The sequence below is a fragment of the Artibeus jamaicensis genome, unplaced genomic scaffold (assembly GCF_021234435.1).
Source record: "Artibeus jamaicensis isolate MK-2021 breed Jamaican fruit bat unplaced genomic scaffold, CSHL_Jam_final contig_851, whole genome shotgun sequence".
NCBI classification, from domain to species: domain Eukaryota; kingdom Metazoa; phylum Chordata; class Mammalia; order Chiroptera; family Phyllostomidae; genus Artibeus; species Artibeus jamaicensis.
Genome location: NW_026521986.1, coordinates 12,546,518 through 12,565,119, shown reverse-complemented (window position 1 = coordinate 12,565,119; position 18,602 = coordinate 12,546,518). Strand labels below are relative to the sequence as shown.

At 35.8% G+C, this 18,602-nt stretch overlaps 1 protein-coding gene and 1 pseudogene across 7 annotated transcripts in view; one reads left to right on the top strand and one right to left on the bottom strand.

The window, feature by feature from the left end:
* The window catches only part of RBM25 (RNA binding motif protein 25), a 50,056-nt gene that overhangs the window by 3,882 nt on the left and 27,572 nt on the right, over positions 1-18,602 (bottom strand). For all 7 annotated transcript variants that reach the window (XM_053673363.1, XM_053673365.1, XM_053673364.1 and 4 more), the window contains 12 exons: positions 16,679-16,864; positions 15,048-15,101; positions 14,739-14,822; positions 11,016-11,302; positions 8,403-8,625; positions 8,208-8,297; positions 6,059-6,132; positions 4,204-4,354; positions 2,483-2,807; positions 1,846-2,120; positions 1,427-1,525; positions 478-525 (listed from right to left, as the gene is read on the bottom strand). In XM_053673363.1, coding sequence (XP_053529338.1) covers positions 478-525; positions 1,427-1,525; positions 1,846-2,120; positions 2,483-2,807; positions 4,204-4,354; positions 6,059-6,132; positions 8,208-8,297; positions 8,403-8,625; positions 11,016-11,302; positions 14,739-14,822; positions 15,048-15,101; positions 16,679-16,864 — 1,896 coding nt within the window. The remainder of the gene's footprint in view (positions 1-477; positions 526-1,426; positions 1,526-1,845; positions 2,121-2,482; positions 2,808-4,203; positions 4,355-6,058; positions 6,133-8,207; positions 8,298-8,402; positions 8,626-11,015; positions 11,303-14,738; positions 14,823-15,047; positions 15,102-16,678; positions 16,865-18,602) is intronic.
* On the top strand, positions 9,451-9,765 carry LOC119036089 (cytochrome c-like; annotated as a pseudogene).

The following is an 18,602-nucleotide window of genomic DNA, read 5'->3' as shown; positions in this document are numbered from 1 at the left end:
GGTAATTCCTGTGATGCTTTCCCAAAACACTCAACACCATCAGATGCTCTATCTCCTCTGCCCCTTTTTATGCATCTCCATTATAGCAAGCATATTAAGGTATCATTATTTCTATACCCGTCTCTCTGATAGTTTAAGGGCAGATGTTCCACGTTACTATGCTTTGAATACATTGTTCTACCCAGGAAGCACTTAATAAATGCTCTCTAAATGTATTAAAAAGTTCAAGATTTATACACACAAATATGAAAGACGGAAGAGGGGAGAGACTGGTCAAAAAAGGAAACCGTAACTTTAGTGATATCTAATTATATATTGCTGTGGGTACCTTTATCTCTTTTAATACGTATTCAAAATTTAATTCAGGCCTGTAAAGACTCTGGAACCAACACAGTTAGAAAATTGACCATATTCAGCAGTTAGTTTGTTCCCATGGCTAGTAATTAAAATATCAATAACAATAAATTTCTGACTTACCATGGCAACATCATCTAAAATGCTTTGAGGTGAACTATGAGCCATAACCTAAAAGAAACAAGTAATTGTCATTTTGAAAACAAATACCAAAATAGTCTAGCAATGTTAAGATACCCTCAAACTAGTACGGAAACTTCTTGTGGCTGAAGAACCTTTCTATAAATTTCTTAATTCCCCAAACCCCATTCTCTTCAATGGATATTTGACACCATAACCGGGAATCTTAATATCTAAAGCAGCTGTCTTCTAATTCAAATCCAGGCTTACAAGTTTTAATGCTAAGATAATTACAAAAGGCAACCTAAATCTGCTATTTCTAATGTTAAAATGAGGAGAAAAAAAAAGCATCTCTTTCAATACAATTAGTTACCCCTTTACAGAAATATGGTACTCCTATATACTATAATGTCTGTCATATGGGGATATTAGTAACTTATACTTTCTAAGGTTGTTGGGGGGGGGTTCAAGATGGTAAGGTTATCTAAAATGTTTAACATAGTACCTGCTGAGAACAAAGCCCATCACAAGAGTAACTGACCAGTAAACATTATACTACAAAGGGAATTATTTTGCTTCTCCACCAAACAATGGATGACTAACAAACAAGTTGATGAGTCGAGCTATCAGCTGTCTCCACAGAACCTCCTCAACCGTACTACAGCAGCTTTCTAAACATTTAAGACAAAAAGGGAGTGGCAAGGCATTCTGGGGGGCAGGAAGACAGCAAACTTTGCAGCAGCCAGCAATTCTATCCTCTTTGACCCTCTGAAACAAAAGCATGTGGTGTAAGGGTCTGAAATACTGTGGAGGGATTAATTTACGTAGCCATGAATCTCAATTAGAGATAACTAAACTATCACAAGTATCTGCAAGATACTTCATTTTAGAAAGTTTCTTAATATTTCAAAGTATAAAACAATGTTGGTAGTGAAGGAAGAAAACAACTAACCTTAGAACAAACAAAATCAACTAATGTAGCTTCTTCTTCACCTATGTATTCTATGATTTTCTTATTAATCCACGGTCTAATTCGTCGCTCCATCAATATCTGCAAAATAAAGTATCGACGCTAAATTTTTAGAAGTGACTTTTTAATTGTACTTATGAAAAAGCCTATAACCTTGTGAGTTTTCATATTAAAATACAATTATTCACAACTAAGACAGGTACATATCAAGATATATTTGCTTCTAATTTATAAAGACTTGAATGAAGTACCACCACCAATTCCCCAATAATCCACTAAATTCTGTGTCAAGATTCCAGCCACATAATCATCCCTACTTGTCATTAATAGAATCACCTGAGTTTATATGCTATATTCAAAACAACTTCCTATAAAATGACAGATTACAATTTGCTACTCACAGAATCCACAATAGACCAATCCAGGGGATAAGCAAAGAGCTCAGGTTTGGCTGTAGGTATTTTCTCGATGAGACTCTTAATGTGTTTGCGCTTTTCTTCAGTGTTTACAGTGCCTTTGGCAGCATTTTTATCATCTTCACCATAATCCAAAGGAACCAGTTTCCTTTTTCTGGGTACATCATCACTGTCTTCATCTTCAAATTTGTTAAAGACACTATCTACAGGGAGTTTCTTTCTCTTCACAGAATTGGGTTGGCCAGGACTATTGGAAGCACCTACAGTAAAAACACTGTATTAGCATGACGGCTTCGTTTTTAAATGTTATTTTACAACCCATCATCCCCTCAAAAGCAGTGCAAAATATACTTCCACAAATCTCAGAGAAAGATCCCAACTATAAAAAATAACTCACTACTCACAAGTGCTAGAAAATTTAACTTTTCACTTCTTCTCAGAACTCGAGGCAGCTGCAGATATAGGAGCAGTAGTAGAACTATGAAAACAATGATGAGCTAGAAAGGCATTTTTGAGTATTTTTTCTATCTACCTACCAAGCAGCACATTTATTTTTTCCTTAAGGCAAAATTTAGGTGTTTGCAGGGGGGAAAAAGAAAAAAGGAAGGAAATGCTAACATACCCAGTTTAAGACTTAGTCCTATTTTTGGCCTATGCTCCTCAGGTTGTTGTTGATCTGGAGAGTTTTCGTGAGGAATTATAATACCACAGGGAGACTCATCCCCAGGAGTGTTGGGGGTTGCATTGCCACTGGCAGAGGAAACAGATGGGGCGGAACTGATGGGCCTCAAAGTTGGTTTGAGACAGGGCTTCTGCTCAGGCTCTTCTTCCTCTTCCACGGGTTCCTCTCGTTTTTCTTCTTTTTCTTGTTTTTCTTCTTCTTCTTCCTCTGATTCTGGTTCTTGCTTTATTTGTGGCTGTCTGCGTCTCTCAGCCTCTTGTTCCATCTAAAACCAAAAATAATCAGATTAACTCAAGCAGACCACAGCTATACTTAATTCAACTGGCTTTTTGTTTTATATTATCTACACAAAATCTTTTTTCTTTTTCATTAGGAATAATGATACACTGCTTCTATAATCAGAAAGCTGAGTAAATCTGTAAAGTGTGTTAGGTATTCTGCAAAATGTAACAAAATGAATACTCCCCTAAAATTACAAAAGATAATAAAGAATAAGACCATTATAAAAACTTAAATAGACCAGTATTTTTTTCTGTGCATGAAACAAACAACAAAAATAGAAACAATATATATTCTGAACTACATAAAATTTCAAATCCACTGGTAGAGAATTAAAAAAATATCCCAACCTAAATGTTTTAATAGTAAAGCTTTTTTTTTAAATAGTAAGGATTTATGACCAACAATATGCCCAAATAGGAAAGTATGAAAAAAAGAGCCCTGGCCTGTGTGGCTCAGTGGATTGAGTACTGGCCTGTGAATCAAAAGGTTGACAGTTGAATTCCCAGCCAGAGCACATGCCTGGTTTGCAGACAGGATCCCCAGCTGGGAGTGTGTGAGAGGCAACTGACTGATGTATCTCTCACATATCAACATTTCTCTCCCTCTCTTTCTCCTTCCCTTCCCCCTCTCTATAAAAATATTTTTTAAAGTATGAAAAAGACATAAGCAAATGACACTCGATATTCCTAACAAGCATGGGGTATGTCATGTTCTATGACACAGTCTTTTCCTTTTAAATGACAAGCTTTATTTAAAACACCTTTATTTTGAAAACGAAGTAATTTAGGAAGGCAGTGAGAGAGAGAAACTCCCACCACAAAAGCACATTGTAGAACAAGGTTTCTAGCGAAGTTTCATTGAAAGACATTTATTTAACTTAAATAATATTTATAAGAATGAAGGAATAAAACATCTGGAAGATGGTTGGAAAAATTAAACTTATAAATAAACCCACTATTATAAAAAGTACCAATAACCTCCCTCAAACAGCGTGATTCATGAAGCATAAAAGTGCATTGCTATTATAAACTAAACTACATCACAGTCAGCTCAAGATGACATGAGACCAATGTCACTCCAATAGCTTAATGAAAAAGAACTTTAAAAATTTTTTTATTTATTTATCTTTAGAGGGGAAGGGAAGGAGAGAGGAGAGAAATATCAATGTATGATTGCCTCTTGTGTGTCCCCTGCTGGGAACTGGCCTGCAACCCAGGCATATGCCCTGAGTGGGAATCAAACTGCAATCCATTGGTTTGCAGGCCCGCACTCAATCCACTGAGCTACACCAGCCAGAGCAAAAAAAAAAAAACAAAACCTTTTAAATGACCTGATAATCTTAAAAGAATACTGTTGTTATGTACGTGATAGTAACTCACCCTCTGAAGCTCTGCATCTGGATCTGGATGCCCCTCTGCCAGAAGTCGTTGCCTGATTTCCTCTAGCTCCTCCTTCTCTCTTTTCCTATCCCGTTCATCTGCTTCCATTTCCTTTTCCCTATCACGCAACCTTTTCTGAAGAGCACTTCCTCTGCAAAAGAAAATCGTTAACAGGCCATCTTCAATACTCAGATCATCAACACTACACATGAGGTCTCCAAAATCACTTTCTTTCAGTACTAAAAGCTGTATGCTAACAGACTGAAGATTCTTAATGTTCTGTATATGCAGAACACCCAAGACATCATGATCTCTACGCATTACTGTTTAATAAGTGAGCACTGTATTATCACTTAACACCATGCTTCATTAAGTCATTCTAAAAAACTATCTAAAACAGACAAATAATTTCCAGAAAGAAAGCTCTCATTTTGTGCCTATCCCACAGGGAAATCCCAACATGTAACTTGTGCTCTTTTGGATGGCAAGTTGTGAAAAATTAACACAAGAAGCTGTGGCACTAAGCACAAGTCTGTATCTTCAAGTAAAATAAACTCCCTTGTGGAAAAAAGTCCTAGAAAGTAGTACCGAATCAATAAAAAATAGAGGTTCTCTCTAGCAGTTTATTATATCTCAGAATGCTGAATTATGTACTGCTAGTTCATGATTCAGTAAATTTACATTCTTCGGACTTTCTACAAAATCAAATCTGACACTTTTTTTGAGTAAGTTGCTAATTCTGATGTTTCCATTGTTTGGCTTTAGTGTATAAAACTAATTATACATTAAATGCCTTTACTACATGCCTGGATCACTTGAGGTATACGAGGTTTTTTATTTTTAAAAGATTTTATTTATTTATTTTTAGACAGAGGGGAAGAGAAGAATGAGAGAGAAACATCAATGTGTGGTTGCCTCTCACATACCTGCTACTGGTGACCTGGCCCACAACCCAGGCATGTGCCCTGAGACTGGGAATTGAACTGGTGACCTTTTGGTTTGCTGCCCACGTTCAACCCACTGGGCTACACCAGTCGGGGCAGGTTTTTTTTTTTTTTTTTTTTTAATTTAAATTTATTTATCTTTAGAAGGGAAGGGAAGAAGAGAGGGAGAGAAATACCAATGTATGGTTGCCTCTCATGCGCCCCCTGCTGGGAACTGGCCTGCAACCCAGGCATGTGCCCCGACTGAGAATTGAACCGTGATCCTTTGGTTCGCAGGCCTGGGCTCAATCCACTGAGCTACACCAGCCAGGGCATGGGAAGATTTTTTTAAAATTAAAATAGTGTCCATATCTTCAGGGAAATTAGTTTGGAGTAGAGGGAGCAGAACAAAGTCAACAATTTTATAGCAGTGACTTAAGTGCTAGAAGAAATGTCATGGGAAGGAAGAGATGAGGGAAGGTAGGTTTCGCCAACGCTCACTTTACAGTAATACATCAACTGAGTGGAGGAGGGGATATAAGGGTGTCCGGATTGCTTTTGTGGCATTGTTGAAATCCTCGAAGACATCAATTTCTAGACCACCTTAGGCAGTTATAAAGGTCAGGTATAACTTGCTATAAGAACCGGATATCTTTAAAATAAATGAAGGGAAATTTATATTATGGACTTTCCCCACACCAAAAAGATACATAAAGTTGGGGAGCCTCTGCCAAGAGCGCTCTCCCCCAATGCCCAACCATCCTCTCACAAACAGTGTTATCAGCTATGCAGGTGATTACAAGATAGAATATGAAGATTTTGGTTTCTTTTTTATTCTGCACAACTTGTGAACTTGCACTCCTTGGCAGACAAGGAAAAATACAGCTAAAAAAATGCTGAAAATATGAGTCCATAAAACAAGGATTCTTTACCTGTAATATTTGGGATCATCTCTATCATCATCATAATCTTCTAAGAATTCTTTCAGTCGTTTAGCTTCTTTTGCCTTTGAGGAAATGAAGTACAAAGTGTGCAAAATTAACATAAAAGTCATTTAGGTTATACCCTCCCCCTTTCTTGGGAACAGATTTTTCTTATCCATACCACTTGAACTTTATAATTCTCATATACTTCATTTATTAAATGTGCATAACAGTATTTTTTTTTTGTCTTTTACTCATAAGACAAGTCAGATTTAGGACGTATCTGTAAAATAAAACCACATACAGTATGCTATAGTAAATTTCCTCTCTGAATATAATCTTCAAAGTACAGTTACTATTTTCTAGTTAATGAAACCTGAGCACACCAAGAAACAAAACTGAAAGTTATCTTACTGAATATATTAATTGAACAAAAAATATTTTACATATTTCATCTGCAGGTAAATGATGCTATAAGTAGTTTTTTGTGAAATGCAGGATTAAAATTTTAAATCATGTTCATGCATCAACTTAAAGGTAAAGCCTATATTTTCCATGGTTCATACAAACCATGAAAATACATAAACCTCTTACTCCTGTTTTTGGAATTTTAAATACAACAAATATTGTACTTAATTGCAGTTATAGCTAACAATTACATATATATATAAATATATAATCTGCATCTACATTATATGGACAATGATAAAATCTACATACAAAACAGGTAACAGCAGGTTTCTGACTACACTAAATTTTCAACACACTTCATATGTTACCTCTCTTTAAAGACTTCCCCAATCTAATACACTCAATGACCAACTCCTCCCCCCAAATCTCTCTGTACTCCCAAAATACTGTGAATACACCTTTACCATTCCTTAAACACTCTCACACATGCTACAGCATGTGCCTTATCTGACAATACTACCCGCAGACTATGAGGTAGCCATGACAATACAAATACCTAAATAAAACACAGAAAGGCTCATAAGGCAAACACTAAAACAGACGTTAAGTTACCACTCTTGAAGAGCAGAAACTGCCACTTTTTACAACAGAGACTTCTGGTACTTGAACATTTTTACAATGAGCAAATAAACGCCTTTTTTTTTTTAAGTCCCCAAACAAAAAATAGAAAATTTTTCTCTAGAAAGACAGGTTTCAGATTTGCTTGTAGGAAGCAGAATCACTTCAAATTTTTTCCACAAAGTTGTTGGTAGCAAACATTTCTTTAAATAATTATGTCTTAACTGTACTATTCTCTTCCTACTTTCTAACCTAGGGATGAAAAAAAATTCTAGAACAAAAGCCACAATCCAGGGAGATAAAAAGTATTTTCGGTAATTCAGTAATGTTAGCGGATGTATGATCCAGAATGCCCATACTATCTATCTAGTTGCTGCATGCACCCTTTTGGTTACTTACAAAAATTCCCTCTATGTCTCATGTTCAAAAGCTATTTGAAGAAGATTCCTAACTTCAGTGAAGTTTTGGGAAGAATAATCTCCAAACTGGAGATAAAGAAACTTTCATGAAATTCTGGCAAAGACAGAACACATGGAACATACTACTAAAGCAAATACTATGATAAAATATACTTTCGTCATTTTAGTAACAACCTAAACTAATTGCTTCACTCTTATACATCAAGCAATGCAAATGTAAAAAACAAGATGTATTTTTTATGATTATCATATAGTCAAAAGAATAAATAATATTCTAAGAACTATAATCCACAAATGTTATATACAGAAAACAAGTTTTGATTTATAAAACCAGATCTTCCCACGACACTCTCCTCCATCCAAATGTACCAACCAACACAGAATATCAAAGCCTCTCGAAATTCAAAAATGTTGCAGATTCTTAATCAGAGAATGTTCTATAAATTCTCATTTTATGTACTACTCTATGACAGATTTAGTTCAAAAAGTGTGCCAAAATATAATTTTGTTTATAGATAGCAAAAAATATTTTAAAATAGGAGGAAAAAAGATTTTGGTGTACTGAAGGTTTCTCAAAATTACTTAAAATATATGAAAATAAAATTATACTGGGAGCTAATACACTTTAATTATAAACTTACTTTTAGTTAACAGTAAAGATTTGATCTCATTTATATCTGAAAATCACTGATTTACAACTAGAATATTACCATTTCCCTTCTTCTTTCTTCTTCTCTTTCAGCTTCTTTCTCATATTCCCGAGTTTTCTTCCGTTCTCTGATTTCCCAATTCTTGAGACGCTAAAAATAAAATTTCAGAGTTTTAAAAATGTATACAAAGGGTTAAATTTTTGACTAAGTTACTAAGTACCAAGCTTTACAAATAAAAGCATTTCCTCAGTTTACCTCTTGATAAGCAGCTTCTTTCTCTCGGAGTTTTCTCTCAAGTTTTCTTCGTTCATATGCATCTTCTTCGTCCTCTTCTCGGTCCCTCTTCTTGTCTTTCTCTCTCTCACGCTCCCGTTCCCTTTCACGTTCTCTCTCTCTCTCGCGTTCTCTTTCTCGTTCCCGTTCTCTCTCTCTTTCTCGTTCCCGCTCCCGTTCCCTTTCACGATCTCTGCTCTTTTCTCTACACACACACACAAAAAATTTTTTTAATCTGTCAGTCTCCTTTGTTTTCCTTTTAAAACCAAGGAAGAGAGAACATATATTATGAAATATACAAAGTCACAAGCTAGAATTCAGCATTTGATTTCTGCACAACTGTAAAATCCTCTGTCTTTTTCAAAGAGACAAAGAATGTATTTCCAGCCCCAAATTCTGAATTCAATGTTAATGCATATTGGTATCTCAGAATGCAAAACAAATAAAAGACCCTGGGTATAAGAAATAAAAAGGACTAATAAACATGTTAAAAGATAGTCTGTTTCACTAGTGGTCAAGGAATAAAGGTGTTGGAAGGGTATGGAGAGAAGAGCATTTTGGCATCTTACACAGATAAATTAAAGTCATACTTAGGAGCAATAAAAAGTTCTCAAATATTTAATTTGGAATGATAAAACTGAATTACGATGTATGGTATGGTGCCATAGATCTAATTAAATACAAGTATGTATGTCTACATATGAAATAATACACTATTTATGGATTCATATCTATAATATAAATATAAAAACACTGTTTTTACATAGGTCGAAATCTCAATGATGGTTATTCAAAAGGATACTAGTTATTCCAGTGGAGGAAGTAAAAGAAGAATTTGCCCACTAAATAGTAAGACCACTGAACTTCCAGTTTCAGCAACTGGTAAAATGATCTAAACTGGACCTCCCTTCAGCTACAATAAGATAGGAAATCTGCAACACAAAAATGTGTATTTGAGATTGAGAGTGGGATAGCCGGCTTGCGAGTGGGAACCCCTCTGCATTGTGTGTAACAAAAGAGAGATTTCTAAATGAGTGATGCTGAGAAGGCCAAGATTTCTGTTCAAAAGTGTACCCAGCCATACTGTGGAAGATGGAGGAGAGCACAAGACTAGGTCTAATCTCCATGGTCTGTATGCCTGAAAGACAGATCAGGCCCCTGGATTTTCTTACAGGGATGCCGACAAGAACAAAGCCATCACAGCTCAGGAGAGGTTACACTGATGGGAGTATTTGAAGAATACCAAGAAGTGCATTCCTAGAACAAAAATGACCTTCACTGGCATTAAGAAGTGTACAGAAGGGCAGACTTGACAGCTTATCTTTAAAAAGCTACTAATGAGTAATAATAGTTGGCCACTGACTTACTCCAAGTGTTTCGTAACTTTATGTGTACTATATTTAAACTGATCTCATACACCAGAATTCAGATCATGATGGCTGATAGAACATTTTTTGCTCAGTCCTGCTTTAAATAAAATTGGCTTGTGGTTAAACGAGTATGATCAGCTTTATGAACTGCGGTGATGGTACTTTTGGTTCAGCAAATGCTATCACCATTCTCCCCTTCTAAAAATATGATTGGACTTGATTCATAATGCTCAACTTTTGACACAAATGGTGAATGCCATCTCAAAACCTATAGGAGATTGGTTTTATATTTCGATTTATGCAACTGGTTATATTAACATGTTTAAATACTGAGAAAATATTGTTGCTTCACTGTTTCTTTTAACAGTAAGACTCACTTGTGTTTCAAATTGTGTTCATTAACCTGTTAAAAGGCAAGGGCTGAAGATAAGCTGGCAGTGTCCATTTTATCTTTTCTGGTCCTAACTATGCCAATTTAATCAAAATTTTCTGTATCTAATCTGTTGCCTTTTACTTAGAGGCATTTTAGTGTTATTTATGTATAACATCAAATAAGAAATATTTAACTCATCAAAAAATGTTTGAAAACTAGCTTGAAAAAAAAGATGTGCTTTTCTTCCTTTCCTCTTCCTATTCTCCCTTTTCCACTGCTTTTCCTTTTTACTTCCTCATTCCTAAAGAATTTGAGATTCATCAATGGAAAGTAACATAATTAAGAAAAATTTCTAAATACAACAAAACAAAACAAAACAAAAAAGGTATAATTAGCAGTAGTCATAAAGACAGTACATTTTGAATTTTGAGTCTGGGAGGTGAGTTTCAGGCATCCAGTAGACTGACTATAGGAGCAAATAAAAGACACCAGAGGCTGAGCGCTGGGGTGCAGGACCTGATTTCCCAGTAGACTGGACAGACCTTAATGAAACACTAACTAAAGGAAAAATGGCCACTGGCCCAGGAAGACAACGGAGAATCCTGTCTGCCTATAGAACTGGGTGAACAGCGGTGTGTTTTGGGGTGTGTGTAAAAACTGGCTTAACACAGAAATTAATTTTAAAGATGAAAATTGTTGCTCTCACCAGCATTTTTTACATGTGCAATATAGCAAGCCGGGCATGCTCTGTGGCTAAGTTCTCTCATCACATATATGTAAATAGCCCTAAGAGTGTAAACCTCCAGTTCAATTAAAACTATCAGGAAAACAGTAACTTCTATGAAGCCTTACCTTGAACGACTCCGATCCTTATTGCGATCTGAACTCCGTTCCCGATCACGGTCACGGTCTCTTTCTCGATCGCGGTCTCGATCTCTCTCCTTCGTCCGGTCACGATCCCTATCCCGTTCTCGTTCCCGCTCCCGTTCCTTCTCCTTTTCTCGTTCACGTTCTCTTTCCCTTTCTCGTTCCCGTTCTCGCCTTTCTCGTTCCCTTTCACGCTCCCTCTCTCTTTCTCTCCGTTCTTTCTCAATTTCCTGTCTTTCTTTTTCTTTTTTGCCTTTCTCTTCTTCCAGTTTCTAGAAACCAATAAAAGTACTTTTAGAGTTAACTCTGTGGCTCCCGTATGCAGAACTTCCCCGGCGCACTGCCCAATATTGGGGGGGAGGGGCAACAAAATACAGCAGCAACAACAAAAACCACTGGTACTTTATGATCAAATACTTGTGGTTTTACTTGACAAATTTAACTAAAGTAATCACAAGACTAAATAGATTTCGTGCAAAACCATATACTCTAGAGAGACCAGGTATCTCCAATCTTGGATGCTGGGAGATTGTGTCAAGTGTGGCTGTCCACTCAATGATTATGTAATAACTAAAATGACCACGAGAAATGTGTTGGTTCACAGTAATTTCTAGTAATACAATCACTTGGCTAAAATGTAATTCTTCCCATTATAAATTTCTGTAAATCACTGGGACTACTGATACTAATTTCAGCCTCGGACTTCCCATTACCTAAAGGTTACTAGTTAAGGTTTTAAAGAAGAGGCAGGAAAAGAGGCCACTTTTAACACAACTAAATAATCTACCCTCTGGTGTTCCCACCCTCCAAAAAGGCAAGGTGAATTCAGCCAAGATCTGCTTTACTATCTACATTGAAACATTTACTCCCATCATTACAAGATGGATAGCCCACCAAATGCAAAAAGTTTGAAAATCACTCACTTCAAGCAAAAAATGTACATTATTGTAATAAGTTTCATTTAACTTAACAATAAAAGCAACATATTTATGCCCCTTATGCCTACAAGACAATAAAAATATACTGACAGTGATAAATCCATCCTTGGAAGGAACAATTGCATGTGAACTTACAGATGCTGTGCTAGGACATGGATCGCCAACACTGGATTAACCTTGCCTACAAGCTATGTTTCTGGGAGGAAGAGCAAGTACATGGTTCACAAACAAACCAAATAACAAAGTAAGACCAAGTTTGCACCCTGACAAGATTACCAGTGTATCACACGGTTTCTACACAATCTCAGAAAGAAAAATAAAATACCCCAAACAGGAAAACAAAACAAAAACAAAACATATTTATCCCTTTGGTTCCATGATGAGAGGCACTGAAATAAACTCTAGCAATAAATGTGCATTTTTTTCTTTTCTCAGTCATGTAAAGCATTTAAAACAACTTTAAAAAGCAATCTTACCTGTTATACTCTGTTTCTCTTGTTCATGGACCAGAGAACTGAGAGAGGAGTATGAAAGAAAGGCTAATGCATGAGAATCAATATATTCAGCTGCTGTGCCAGTCTTTACCAAAGTAGAATGTAGGCAAAGCTAAAACTGAATACATTGAAATTACAAAGGGAAGAGAAAAAGAAAATGGTAGAAAGACAGAAACTGTAAGCTCTTTCGAGGGCCAAATTCTAATTTCTGAAACAGTTCTATAAAATTGTAAAAATCTAAATTTTACAATGAGGCTAGACTACATAAAACTTACCTCAGTGTCATACACTTATAAAGAAATTTATTTCTGAGATAATACTTACAGATTATTTTAGCTGTTCCAATAATTTCTTTTGTAGAATTCCTCAATTTTTTAACTCTTGCTTAGTCACTGCACTACTTAATTTCTTAAGTGTATAGTTTCACTTACGTAAATAATAATTTGTTTCAAACTCAATTCAAAGGTTTTGTTCTAAGTAAATGAAAAGGTGAATGAATCTGGTTCATACTAAATGCATTTCTAAAAGATTATATTTGCAATAAATAGATACAAACACACACATATATATTTTAAGACAAAGACTGAAGAAAGAGGAAATGGAGACTAAACTGATGTAAAGAAGTAATGAAACAATGAAGAGAGAAGGATAGAAAAAAAACCGTAAATCTTACCTTGTTCTCTCTTCAGACTCGTCCGTGCTGTAAATGGACGCCCCCTGCCACGCTGACACCCTGACAGTCTGCGGTTACTTAACAAACTCATACCAAAACATGCAAAGGTTCACTGAGCTCATTGTTTGTCACTCAAGTTTTAAACATTTCCTTTAACCATACCACCCAATAAAATAAACATTTTTTCTTTTCCATTTTGACTTTGTTAAAGCACAGTTTGGAAATTCAAAACATCCCCTGGCAGTGAATTAAATCTTAGGCAGTCAAATGCCTCACAGCTTCTCAAAACTCTGAAGCAGGTGTCTTGAATTAATTAAGAACACAATTTCATCATACTTTTTTACCAATGACATGACAGGGTTTAAACAAATAACAAAAAGGGCATAAACCACACACACAACTGTATACTATTTTCAAGCTTACTCAGACACTGAATTTGAGTATTAAACCTAACCAAAAGTATTCCTCTAAAGTGACTTCCCATGGACTACTACCCTTTTAAGTCTAAAAATTAACTCAGCAGAACTGCATTTGTGCTTTTAGACATATTTAATTCCTGAAAAAGCACTGTGTGTGTCAGCTAGGGCTGGGCCTGGACAATAAGTGTTCAGCAGCACTGATTCAATGGCATTAATTGTCAACTTGGAAATTTGAAAGCAGTAAGAAAAACTAAGATTAAATAAAAGAAAATATAGACACAACATTTCACTGAATGAAAGGTCACTCAGTCTTATGAGGAAGAACCAGTAATATCTTAGCTCTAACATTAAAGTATATTTCATGCAGTGTTTGCACGTCACTGTCCATAAGCATCACCTTCACCATCAGCGAACACTCACAGATGCACTGTCGTTGAGAGAAGCTTTCAACAGGCGAACCTCGTGAGTGGGATTCACTATGCACAAATACCCATTTCCAAGCCAGTTACCCCTTTGCATATTTTTCTGAGGGGGCATCCATAAATATAATAAAAAACAGAAGCTCATACTTACATCCTATTCCTTGTTACTTTCCAAGCTGAGTGTTTCATCTTGCATTAGTCACCATATGATCTCTATCATAATGGTGGGGGGTCAATGAATAGATTAGCTTTATGGGCATTTACAGTTCTTCCATGCATCTAAAATTTGGTAAGTCTGGTAACCACTGACCTACTTTAAAAAATCTCCCCCTCTCAACTTAATCTATGCAAATATAAATCTTAAATCTTAACCTCAGCTCTAAAGAAATGGTTTTCCTAAGATTAAGTTAAATAACTGCCCCCAGAAATACACTACGGTGTATGTTATCCTGCCCCCTTGAATCTGGTTTAAATCTGACCTTGATGTTTATGTTGAAATCTAAAAATAAAATCAGACTTCACTCATATTAAAGTGAGATGACTGCAGAGTAGTAAGTAACTGAAAAAACTAAGTACAATATGTCACGGTCCACTTTAATATGGTATTGGTCTTCTGTTTTTTTCTATCCAAATATCAATTAAACCTATAAAAAGCATTTAAAAGTATATCCTAATGTAAGGTTGATTTTTTTTTTTTGTCTGTTTGCTTTGGATTCTGTAAAAAGTCTAGATTGGTATCAAGTGAAAAAACAAGAATACTACCTTGTGTGTATCTCTGAACTTGCTGATCTCTCGAGATATCAGGTCTCTTTTGTCTTCTTCCATTTCTATAGCATTTATATCCTCCTAAAACACAAAGGGGACAAGAGGGAATGCATAAAGATCAATCTAATAAAAGTAAAGGTTAGATATCTGTACAGGTCTTTCAAAGATAGAACTAAATTAAAAGAACTAATATAGTAACAAATTTAACACTCAAAGTTAAATAGGGAAAATCATATAAACAAGAATCACAAATCTGGCAATTAGCAGTAAACACTGTTATTGTAAAAGCCTACAATGTGAACAAACCTTAGTGATGAGTGGATAAGGGATCAGAGGTGCCACTGGAAATCTGCGAAAAATCTGCGAAAAAATCCAGAAAGAGTTTTTTTTAAAAAAGCAAACAAAAAAACAAGAGTTCACATTACTCTGCATAACAATGCTCTGTATGTTTATACTGTAAACAATGCAAAATCTGTGACATTTTCTGGATTGCAAATTACTTGAAAATAAAGAACAGATTTCACTCACTCTCTATAACCTCTCCCATCACCTCCTCTCCCTCCAACTCCCCTAAGCAAAGGAGTGAGGACTATCTCATACTAGCAGGGCTCTTTCCTTGATACAAATTTGGGAACAATCATACCAAGAAAATGTGCCTATAATTTCTGCCATAGAGGATTTCTTTGATCATCTCTTCCAAACCCACATCCAACATCAATGTCTAGTTATTTTTCTCCTTTTCCATTAGTGAGGAAGGGAGAACACTCCACAGGCCTCAATTGGCCTGGACCTGACTAACTCTTCCAATTACTATTCCCAAGTAATTATTGGCATTTTACCAGACAGGTATTTACGATCACATGAGGAAGAACAATCCAAGCAATAAAAATGTATTTGGCCACAAAGAACATTGAAGATGGCCTAAAAATAAGGCAATAAAATCCGAAATAACATGAATTTTTATATTAAATCCAATATGTTTCATAGTACTTTTTCTTGGCACAGCAATCCATGCATATAGCATAATTCTAACATTTTTAAAGAACACTCTTGTCCTAACGGGAGTGGCTCAGTGGGCTGAATATAATCCCTTAAACTGAAAGGTCACTGGTTCCATTCCCAGTCAGGGCCCCAGCAGAGATTCATGAAAGAGGCAACTAGTTGATGTTTCTCTTGCACATTGGTGTTTCTCTCCCTCTCCCTTCTCTTCCCCTCTCAAATAGATAAAATCTTAAAAAAAGAAGAAAGAAAAAAAACACTCCCCATAATTTCTCTAAGTTTATTAAAAAAAAATGGGTATAAAAAAACATCTTCTTTCAACCTGGGCCCCCTACAATAGTTCAGTTAGCTTGGTCTGACGAAGAGCGGTGATAATAAAATACACTAGGGTGAAGTGCTTCATCCTGTACCGCTCTCTCTCAGTCCTCCAGTTAGAACTTAAACAGCACCACTGTCCGCGGAGGATATGAGACATGGTTTACAAGGGGAGGCAGCTAAAAATTTTTTAAAATGGGTAAAAATCCTCAAGTGAATGAGATCAGCATCCTGCTTGGAGCAGAGACAGAGTGATAATGAGGAAGAGTAAGGCAAAACACGGCCAGCCCCTTCCTAGCCAAACAAAAACAAAAGCATTTCACTTTTTAAGCCTTAATATCAGTCTCTACACCTCATCACTCGAGGTCTGTTTCCAGCCTTACTGAATCTGAATCCAATGCGAAGCAGAAGCTTCCATGCCAGTACATTTCAAACATGGAAAACAGAAATGTTTTGGTTAAAAAATTATCAAGTTAATTGGTCAAATGAGGCTGAACAGTATATTATTATAAATGCTAGTCATTCTGTTTTTCCCTCAGAAATTAAAATGAAATGAAAGCACAAGAGTGACACCATAAAAAGTAAACTGTAGAAATAACTTGTCAGAAATCAGTAACACATACGTCCTCTTTCTTTTCCTTCTTCTTCTTCCTCGGGTGAGAGTCAGATTCTTGTGAAGGGGCATTGAGCTCGCTGGAGTATTCACGTATCAGAACTTCAATGGCCCCTTTGATCATCTGATCTCTTCTCTTTGTTTCTTCGTCTAAGGCTTCTTCATCATCATTAGTGACAGTTTCTGGCCTGGCAGTCTTTAAAACAAAACAAAACAAAAACAAGGCAAATTCAGGGGTTGGGGGGAGAGAGAATAAGAAATCAACCAAGAAAATGAAAATCATTCCAAAACAAGAGTTAGTATACGAAATAAACAAAATGTCTTCTCTAAAACATTCCTGTAGTCCTAAATACAGATTTGGTTTTGCTTTTAACTTTATAAAACTAAACTTTTGTTTTAGTGTTTCTTCTTTAGATGCTGGTACTTTATCACTTTCTTTTCCTTTTTCCCCTTGATAGCTATATTCTGATCCTTAACCAGCTACAGAAATGTAAATCACAGGACTAGCACACTGCACAACATCTGCCAAGCTTTCCCAATCTTTCAGACTGTCTTGCTCCATACTTGCACAAAGAATGTTTCCTAAACAATTTAACAGTTGAAAATTTAATTATGTAAAAAAAGCAAAGTATAACGTTATGTACACACTAGTCACTACTTTAAATAAACGCCTGTGTTGGTGAAGTGACCCAAAAAAAACACTAGAAAACTTTATACAATAAAATGCAAGCATCAGATAGATCAGGGGCTGAAACAATATAATCTTTTCCCTTCTAATTTTTATAATGTGGGAGTATCACTTATAAAAATCATATACACTAAGTAAGAATCAACTCATTACTGCACAAACCTTTCTCCCCCATGAATTGCACATGTAACATAATAAAAACCCCAAATTCTCCCTGGCTGGTGTGGCTAAGGGGATCGAGCGCCAGCCTGCAAACCAAAGGGTCACCAACTGGATTCCCTCTCAATCAGGGCACATGGCTGGCCAGGTCCCCAGTAGGGGGTGTGCAAGAGGCAGCCACACGCTGATGTTACTCTCCCTCTCTTCCCTTCTAAAAATAAATAAACAAAATCCTTTTAAAAACACACACACACAACTCATGTTGTAATGTTTCTCACAAGTAAGCAACTGTCTATAATACTTCATTAATTTTAAAAAGAAGTCTAGATTGTTACTTCTGTCAATATGCAAAAAAATTACTGGCTTCTAAACCTATAAAAAGCATTTAAAAGTATATCCTAATGTAAGGTTGATTTTTTTTTGTACTACTCTTCTTGTTGTTTCTCAGTTTTATTTCAAGTCCCGTGATTAAGAAATTAAATCAGTTGAGACCACAAAATTTAGAGAATGAGCTGAGAACACTGGATAATTTCCAGTTGGTTACTCTCAATTCCTCTCAATTCCATGTATATACAGATTTAAATTATGAAAGGTTTCGTACACAAGTACGTGCACAAAACCTTTTGTAATTTAAAACTATATACACATGCATGCCCCAAAGTACGTACCAGTTTACTTGGTAAACATATACTATGCACATTTTCAGATACACAAACATGAACCATGCTCTTCTGCAGAAACGCTGGCTTCTGGTCACAATGCATACTACTCTACTCAAGGTTGAGTTTAACTAATTGTCAGTGTGAGAAAAACAAAAATAAGCCTGTGGCTCCTTAATATAATCTAACAGTTATTTCTTAACCACCAGCATTCTGAAAGCTATCACCAACGAACACTTACTCAACAAGCATTTATTTCTTAGATAAATTTACTGAACAAAGAGGCTATTGTGTGCAGGATACTATGCTAAATGACAAACAATTCAAAATTCAAAAAAATAATAATAATAACCTTGCCCTTAAGTATTTAATAAAGGATAAGAGAAAGTTATGATACAAATAACTTCAATGTAAGTTGTGCAGTATTA